Genomic DNA, 9,112 nt, shown 5'->3' with positions numbered 1-9,112 from the left:
GAAATATATGTAATGTATGAGTTTCCCAGCAGTGCACATTGGTGGTGTCAATAGAAGTAAAGACTGCCAATGTGTCAGTGGTTGAAAAACAATTTTCTGCTGCTTCACTGGGAGAAGCTGTGTCTGTGGTGTCAGACCAAGGAGGACTACTATGGCATCTATCAGTGGGATGATGGAGGGGAGCTGGGAGGCTTGGGGGTCCCATGTGGCTCTAAGGGAGAGAGGGGAGCTAAAGGGCTCCGTGGGAGGTAGGGTGGCTATTGGGCTGTAAGGCTGGGTTTACACCTAGGTGTATCAAATATGCGCGTTTGTTGCGCGTTTTTACCGCGATTCGCGGTTTAAAAAAAAGCGCACCAAGCGCGTGTTTCCGAGGGCTACCTGGCTATATCCCAATGGATACGCGCGGCAAATACGCCCCAAAGAAGCTCCTGTACTTCTTTGGGCGATTTCGGTGTTTGAGCGTTTTGCAGAGCATAGGAACGTGCTACAAAACGCCCAGGTGTGAACCGGGCCTAAAGGGTAGAGAGGGAGTTCTGGGGCTGAGTTGCTTCCCCCGCCCTCTGTGTACATTTCAGATCTCCTTTGTGGCATGGCACCCACCCAGGAATAAAAGCACTTCTCCTTCCTCCCATCTCTGTTCATGTGATATTTCACATAACAAGGGGAGACAGAAAGAAGGGCAGTCTGCCCTCGTGTTGAAGAGATCTGTTTTCAGCTGGTTCGCCTTCTGCCCGCTCTCTTCCACCCACAGTAGGCTGCAATTGGAGTGAGGAGAGATCAGAGTCCTCCCCCCAGCAGCTATGTTCCCACCGCTGCTTTGAGCTCTGAGCGCCTGCAAGCTCCCAGTGCCCCTCCTTCCCCCAACCCACATAAAACAGCTGGGTCCAGGGCAGCTATCCCCCCCCCCACTGGTTGTCCTGGCCCTGCATGGTGGCAAACCTTTTTGTAAATTGACCTGGTAGTTAACTGATGATTGTCTTAGAAACTTGTGGGTAGTGATGAATGAATCCGGATAATTGCTAATTTGCTGTTTTTTGATTATACCTGAATATTGTGAATATCTGCTCACATCTTCCCGATCTGTGAAGAATCATGCAATTTAGGAACATAGGCAATCATGATTCACAAACTGCATGATACCTTAAAGAATAGGAGAAATTTCCATATGTAGTATATAAGCATCCTGACTTTCAATGTAATTCACTTATCACAATGACATTGCTTTAGTGCCCTGATTCTCTGAAGGCCAGTAAAATAAGTACGGTATATTTTTTGATATTAAGGCTGCATTGTATGACATTTTTATAAGAACATTTGTTGGTCATAATTACAAATGCAACTAGAATGTTATGTTATTTTAATATTTATTTGAAGTGTTCCAAGTGTCTAAAGTAAAACAGTCCATGCTACAGGAACAACCCTTTAATTGTAAAAGTGTCTGAAGCCATTTATAAGTTACTGAGGTTTTGGCCATGGGAGCGAGTAGAAATTTGCATGTTAGAGCACTCAGAGATTTGGGGATTTCTTGGCATTCAGTAGCAAAACGCAGCTAAGGTGCAGACAGTTGACTGTTATTACATACTGCTGGGATATTAATAACTCTTACACGGCTTCTGGATTATCATTAAGTTTATTTTTTACATTTCATCATTAAAATTAAGCAAACAACATGGATGTCTGTTACTTGTTTGTGTATATTATACCTCGTACTTTACGCATGATACGTGTCCCTACATTTTTACAGATGAAATCATGGAGAGAATTCAAGGGGCTGGATTTACAATTTCTCAAATAAAAGAGACTAATCTGAGCCAAGAGATGGCTGAGGAGTTTTACAAAGAACACAAGGGGAAGCCATTTTATGAGCAACTTGTCGAATACATGTGCAGGTGGGGTTTATCAGTCTTTAAGATACAGTGTATCATGTTATCAGTTTAGCGCTTGTTTTGGAGGGCAATATGCCATTAAAATGGATCATTGATTTTAAAAGAATGGTGTGCTGATGACATTATTTCTCTTTTCTGTGATTTACACGGTGCCTTCCGTGGTCACTACAAGCACCCACCCAGCTTTGGGTTTTGCGGTAAAGAGTGCAGCAAGATATTCTGTTTATAGATGTTATCAGTAAGGCACAGGCATATGATATTAAAGTCAACCTGTACACCATTTTAACTTTTAAAAGTAAAAGTCCTGCTTGATAACAGATACCACAAAAGTCTTTCTATGACCTTTAGTAAACCAGAAAATAGACTTCTGTGGCCCTCTCTGATTTGCTTTAACTTAAATGGGACAGACTTGTGCTGACTAACCTTCATCAACTGCCGTGCCTCTGTCTAGTGATAATGTGAGTAACAAACTGAAACTAAATCAGAGTGGAGCATAAAAAAAGCTGATAATAGCAGGCATCTTATAGAATCCACTCCTAGGCAGGATTTTTACTTTTGAAAGTAACAAGAGTACAGGTTCACTTTAAACATGCAATTTTAAGTGACTTTTTCGTTTAACTTTGTAAAAAGACATCCTTGAGACATCACCAGAAAAATTGTTCTGTGGAACTAGAATCTTTTAGACATCTTTCAGATATTTCTCAGCATTCAAAACATCTTTACAAACGTCTATGTTGACATTTTACTTACGTGGAAGATTGCAAGCAATATGCCTTTCCTTTACCCAGAGAAGCATTGTAACCTAATGTGGCACCTTCTCGTGTATCTATTATGCATATAGATTTTTTTTATCTATCTGCCCTGGTTTTCACTTTTATTTATTTAGTTTGCATATGACTGTTAGGCCAGAGGTTGCAAAGTCTGGCAGTTGCTTGAAGTCAGCAGAGTTTCCCATTCACTAAACTGCGTCCTCTGCACAGTGCAAATTCACTTGCATATTGAACAGTTTTGTTGCCTTTCGTAAATCAACCCCAATGTCTCCTAGCTTCTGAGTATGCATCAGAGTCCTGTAGCTGTTTGTATTTGTCCTAATTAGAGAGCTCTGTTATTTGATATTGTTATACACATTTAGTAGTCAGGAGAGAATGTGTGAGATCAATCTTTTGACAGGGCTGCAACCTGAGATCACCTTGACATTATGACTGAAGCCAGAGTCAGATGATGCTAAAACTATAAATCTTTAAGAAGTAGGCATGCACTATGGTAATAATTGAGGACAGATTATGTAGATTCTTGCATATATCTGACTGTGAATGTCTCTTTTATTATTAAACTTTTATTCTATCTCCTCTTAAAAGTTTTCAGTTCAGTTTCATATCATGATCATATGGTATGTGAAGTGTGAAATATTTTTGTTCTGTTTCATTCCAGAGGTCCTTGTTTAATGATGACTCTTAGCAAAGAAAATGCAGTACAGGAGTGGAGATCACTGATGGGCCCCACAGATCCCACTGAAGCTCAAACAGCTGCCCCTGATTCTCTGAGGAGCTTGTTTGCTAAGAGTATTTTGGAGAATGCAGTCCATGGCGCCTCCAACATAAATCATGCCACAGAAAAGATTCAATTCATATTTGGTGACATTGATCTGGATGGACATATCAGTTGTAAGTTCACTTATTAATGACATTTGCTTTAAGACAGCATGACAGAAAAATATCTGTCTGAAAATAAGAACACAACCCAGATGTGAGGTCCAGACTGTTTTTGCTGTCAATGTTCCAACAAGTGCAGTACTCTCTGTTAGCAATAACTATTGGTCACTAATACGGTACATGTATAAGGTACTGAAAGGCATGAAGGCAATGCTTTATATACTTTCCAAAATAAGTGAGTCTGAGTAGTTTGCAAAGACAAAACTGGGAGATCTGACAACACTCCACAGTCCACAAAAATGCTTTATCAGCCCCCAACATGACTTAGGAGCTGAGTGCATTTCTGCCAGATGAGCAAGTATTTTTCTGTACTTGCAGGGGCCTTAAATTGATGGAACTGGGGAATGTGCATGCATCGCAGAGATGTACTGAATATGTTTTTCTTGTTTGCCCTGACAAACACGTTTTGCAACAGGGTTATGGACATATACGCAGCTTGTAGATTTACAGATGTTGTTTTCATTAAACCAATAAGAAGGTATTTAAACCCATTACATTTTTGTTCCACAGGGACCAGTAATGAAACATCCACCCAGAATACTACTAAAGACATCCAACAAAATGAGGAGCGCAATGAAACCACAGCCCTCCCAGGTAACATTAAAGGGCAAATTGTACTATCTTAATTCATTAAGACTACCGATAAGCAGTGGCTACCCACCTCAAACCCCATCAATCAGCTTCTAGTAGCTATGCAACTCCAAGGCCTCTAGTACTTAACTTGTCACTGCCAATTGACTTCCAGTGCACGTTTTGTCATGCCGGTGTAGTTAGGTCATAGAAATCTATTGAAAAGCTATGGGTTTCCAACTGAAGTTGTAGAAAACCATGTCCTAGCAGAGGTATAACAGATGATTGGCTGGGATTCTAAGCATTACACTTCTGCTGAACAACAGTGAAGTAGCAAATACAGAGTTTAAGCATATACATAAGATTTCAGCCTGAGATAGGTAAACTTTCAGTTTACTTAATAATTACATGGAATCATGCAGAAAACATTTAAACAATTTACATTTGTAATTTCCATTTGCCTTCAAAAACATTTTCTTTCAAATATAATTATCACAATTATAATGACAGTCAAAACTAGAGCCTCATAACTTACTATTTTAGAGGGCAGTGAAACAATAAGAGCACTCCTATGAATCCCATTTAACAAATACCTTTAAATGCAGATGGCCACCTCAGTAAGCCTTACGTCGGTGGCTTTCACCCTTCTGCTATAAGCTAAGTGACTGAACATATATCAGAATGGTTCCCCCGACGGTCCCCTGTAAAATAATAGGTGTCGTCAGCGGCTGAAAGCGACTCATGACAGCTACTGTATTAACAAGAAAATCTGGGTGCCCTCCAGCGGCGCTGGAGGCCCCCACAATCTGCAGCCTCTCCTCCCCGCCTGGAGCCGCTCCAGGCTGGGATCTATTTCTCCTTGGATCCCCAATGCTCTCCCCCACCTGTATGGGCTGAGGCAGCAGGGATCCGAAGACACTTGGCCGGCGGAGGAGGGAGCTGCTGATCAGGATCTGTGCAGAACAAACACTGGAGTTATCGCTGATACTATGTGTCCCCAGTTATGAATGAACAGGAAGTGCTTTACATCACTTCCTGTTCATTTATGAGTTTCTGAATGGGTAGAAGCAGCTCAGTACAGAGGCTTCGACCCATTCATAACTTTAGACCCCTGATATTTCCCTGAAGTCCCCCCAACGGTAAAACATTGAAAACATTTTTTTTATAAAAGTAATAAAAATAAAACGCAAACCCCTCCTCCCCCCCACACACAGATAACATACATGTGCACCATATTGTGGACATGGGCTGTGGTGCGTTGTTACAACGCATCGCAGTGCTTGATTTTTTTTTTCTTTTTAAAATAACATTAATTTTACTGTGTGGCAGCACATGGCAAAGCGTTGTGACGCATTGCCGTGCCTTGTGATATGGAAAGTTAAAAGGACAGCATGCCAGGATACAGCGCTACACTTGAGGGGTTAAATTGGAGATATGTTGAGTTTCCTTGTACGGTTTGAGCAGCTTCAAAAGCTTATGGACCGGGGTGTCCAACCGAAGAGTAAGTTAAACAGAGAAGGGAAGGGAGAAGCGCTGCAAGCCGAGTAGGGAACCGGGCGATTTTTCGCAGAACCTTGTAAGGGGGGGAAGGGGGGCTGGAAAAACTGGGAGCTAATATAAGTTCCCAAACTTCCGTGGTTAGTCCAATTCGTTCGAGTGTGGTCCCAAAAAATAAAAAAACATAAAATTGTGGAGGTAGATGAAATGGCGTGTACAAAAAGAGAAAAACAGAAAAAATCCAGGGACTTACCCTTAGGTAAAAGATATTACGTGGTCATCGACGGAGGGTGGAGTTTCGAAACGCGTAGCCTTGTTTTCCTCGTTCCACACAGACCCAGCCTCCGCCAGCCTCGTGCCTTTTAGTTCTGCCAGCACTGGACACACATTGATCATTCCAGTCTAGCCTAATACCATCACGCTGGCACCCTAACCACGGCCGCAGCATCGCATTATTAACAGCCGCCGGCTTCTCCCCCCTTCCCCCTCAGCCAGTTTGATGCCCGTGAGTTCCATCTGTTCTGGATACGAACCGGGGCACCCCACCTCAAGTGCTTAGCCACTGCCCACCACCACAGCACCAGGTCTTTCAGCCTCAGGATTGTGGAAACACGAGCCACCTGTGTCCCCCTCCCTGTCAGCAACCACCCAGCCACAGCGTCTCATCACCGATGAAGTGGTTATATTAACCCGACAAGAACACATTTGGGAATATACAGCTTTTCCTTTACTCATCAACAAACGTAAAAAAACACCACCTCTGCCTCCTCATTATCACAAATCAATGGGAAAATAGACGTCCCTCCAACGCAGGGTCACAGTCAAGACACTGCAGACACCGCAACCATCCACCTCTACCCCTCGTTACTGATCCCGCAAACACCCCTCACCCTAGGCAAGCAAAGCAAAGAATACTTCACCTACACCTCCTCGCCAACTTCCGTTTACAAGATTTTGGAGAACAGACATCACTCCTGGCAAACTGGAACCCGTGCGACACCAGCATCATCAAACTCCACCCTCTGTCGATGACCACGTAATATCTTTTACCTAAGGGTAAGTCCCTGGATTTTTTCTGTTTTTCTCTTTTTGTACACGCCATTTCATCTACCTCCACAATTTTATGTTTTTTATTTTTTGGGACCACACTCGAACGAATTGGACTAACCACGGAAGTTTGGGAACTTATATTAGCTCCCAATTTTTCCAGCCCCCTCTCCCCCCCTTACAAGGTTCTGCGAAAAATCGCCCTGTTCCCTACTCGGCTTGCAGCGCTTCTCCCTTCCCTTCTCTGTTTAACGTGCCTTGTAATATGCTGTTTTGCAATTAAATGTACGCCTCTATCATTTTATCACAACACACACACGTCAACACAGTGCACAAACGATTTTTACCACAAGTTGCTTATATACAGTTTTGCGTCACTTCATTTTTTTACCGTTTCGCAAAATTTGATTTTAGTGTGCTTTATCAATTTAATTGTGTATTTTTATTGGTTTATTATTGATTTGACAAACATTTGCACAACTATCACAGGACCTACAAAATTAGTAGCACCATCTTTTAATTCTACCCAGGCCTGTGCTTTCAGAAAATATATGGTTTGGGGGGTCTTTTGCAGACGCTAGCAACGCAGCAGTAGAAAATCAAAACAATAGGAAAAATTGCAAAAATGGTGTGGCCAGCTGAGATTAAAAGCGTTTGAGTGCTTGGCAGTGAAAGGGTTAAAGATGTAATTCTAACCTATCTCTCTACTAATGGATCCCACGTGGTGTCTGTACATAACTATAGATCTTTTGAAAGATGGTCCTGCATAGAGACCCTGAAATGGGGTATGCTCAGTATACCAATCGTGAATTACAAGAAAAGTGCACTTTTAGCACATTTTTTCATGTGTCTCCCCAAAGCTTAAAAAACCTGCTCTGCTAATATCTATGAGTTTTAGACACTCCACCTACAGTATTTTTTTTACCCTAGTCTATTCCTGAAGCATCCATTCCAAGCCACCACTAGAAAAGCTGTGTGAAAATGAGAAATGAGCTAATAATTTATCCCTGTCTCTAATCTTCCGGTCGTGGTCGGTAGGAGTGACCGCTGTAGGAAGTGAGCTAGATAGAAACACCAATCAACTTATTTAAACAGGTTACAGAAACAAGTTAAATACAGGAAATGGGGTGAAATTAATTTACAAACAAGCATTTTATACAGGAGCTTTCATGTTTGCAGAGCATGCTGGGCTTTCTAATAACAAAGCCCAGCACTAGCTGCACCCTTTTTACACCTGCGGACAGAATATCCAAACAGTCACTGTCTCTGCTAGCATAAGATGGGAGGGTAAATGTCCTCTCTCTGACTCCTCAGAGTGTTTAGACTGATATACTGCAGATCTGTTCCCAGTGCAGCCTACAAAAGCATAGTAGTAAACCAGCTTTTTGAAACCTTTGTAAAATTAGCCTCACACTTGCCTCATGTTGTTCGTTGTAAATATGAAATATTCATATGCAAAATGTCATTATTACAAGGCTTAATACATTTTCAAAATTGCATTTGCAATTGCACTCACAAATTAAAGAAATGCAATTAAATATTTTTTATATTTTCAGGGAATGAAGAAGAGTCTGTACAAGATGACAGTTAACTATCTGGCTGTTTCGTGTGGACCTAAATATATCTTTCCTGAGATGTTATGTACTATACATGTGTACATTTTTACAATTGAGTATGGGCTATTTTGACAGGAAAAGCTTCTACAAATCCAGACCAGAGCTTGTTACTACCTCTCAATCCAAACACTCCTATTAGCCTATCACTATAATGGACCACTTCACTGGAAAATATGATTGTGCAAGTGGCAAAGCAATCTTTGGCACCATCAAGAAGTGCTGGAGTTTTGCTTGTTAGCCTGCACTCTGTACTTTCAACAGTTTTTGTTTCACCCGCGGATTCTCTTTGTGCAAGATAATATTTTGTATGGCCTTTTTAACAAAAACACCAAACGTTTTAACAAACAAGACTGAAGCTGTGTTTTATGGCATTGTTTTATGTTCATTCAATCATTACATCAATCATTACTGCTATACAAGGCAATATAAGGCCAGTCCATATTAATATAGACCTAGTATTCCTGAGTGCAACTACCATGTCTTAGGGTTTATGTCTCAAATATTTCACTGTTCTATCTATATCATCCAAAACGCCAAACATCATTTATCTTTTTCTAAGATGCACCAGGGATAGGTTTATCACTTGTTATCAAATCAAATGGTAAAATCAATTGGATGATCTATTTACTATGGATAAAGAATTGGCAATTATCACCTCCTAAATAATTATTTTTAAGAAAAGGAAACATCACTGAAGTATGTGTAACCCTTAAGTGAATGACATTTAGGTTTTTTTAAGCATTAAAAAATACTGATTTCAAACTTTTGTACATTCTTTGTTGTA

The 9,112-nt window shown here is 41.1% G+C and overlaps 1 protein-coding gene across 1 annotated transcript in view; it reads left to right on the top strand.

The window, feature by feature from the left end:
• The window catches only part of NME9 (NME/NM23 family member 9), a 31,076-nt gene extending 22,773 nt beyond the window's left edge, over positions 1 to 8,303 (top strand). The window contains exons 14-17 of the mRNA XM_018565941.1: positions 1,745 to 1,889; positions 3,318 to 3,550; positions 4,109 to 4,192; positions 8,269 to 8,303. Of these exons, the coding sequence (XP_018421443.1) occupies positions 1,745 to 1,889; positions 3,318 to 3,550; positions 4,109 to 4,192; positions 8,269 to 8,303 (497 nt within the window). The remainder of the gene's footprint in view (positions 1 to 1,744; positions 1,890 to 3,317; positions 3,551 to 4,108; positions 4,193 to 8,268) is intronic.
• Positions 8,304 to 9,112: the final 809 nt, after the last annotated feature.

This window comes from Nanorana parkeri, unplaced genomic scaffold (genome assembly GCF_000935625.1).
Source record: "Nanorana parkeri isolate BGI_ZX_2015 unplaced genomic scaffold, ASM93562v1 scaffold901, whole genome shotgun sequence".
Lineage (NCBI taxonomy): Eukaryota > Metazoa > Chordata > Amphibia > Anura > Dicroglossidae > Nanorana > Nanorana parkeri.
The sequence above is the reverse complement of the archived record's forward strand: the minus strand, read 5'-3'. Positions and strand labels throughout refer to the sequence as shown.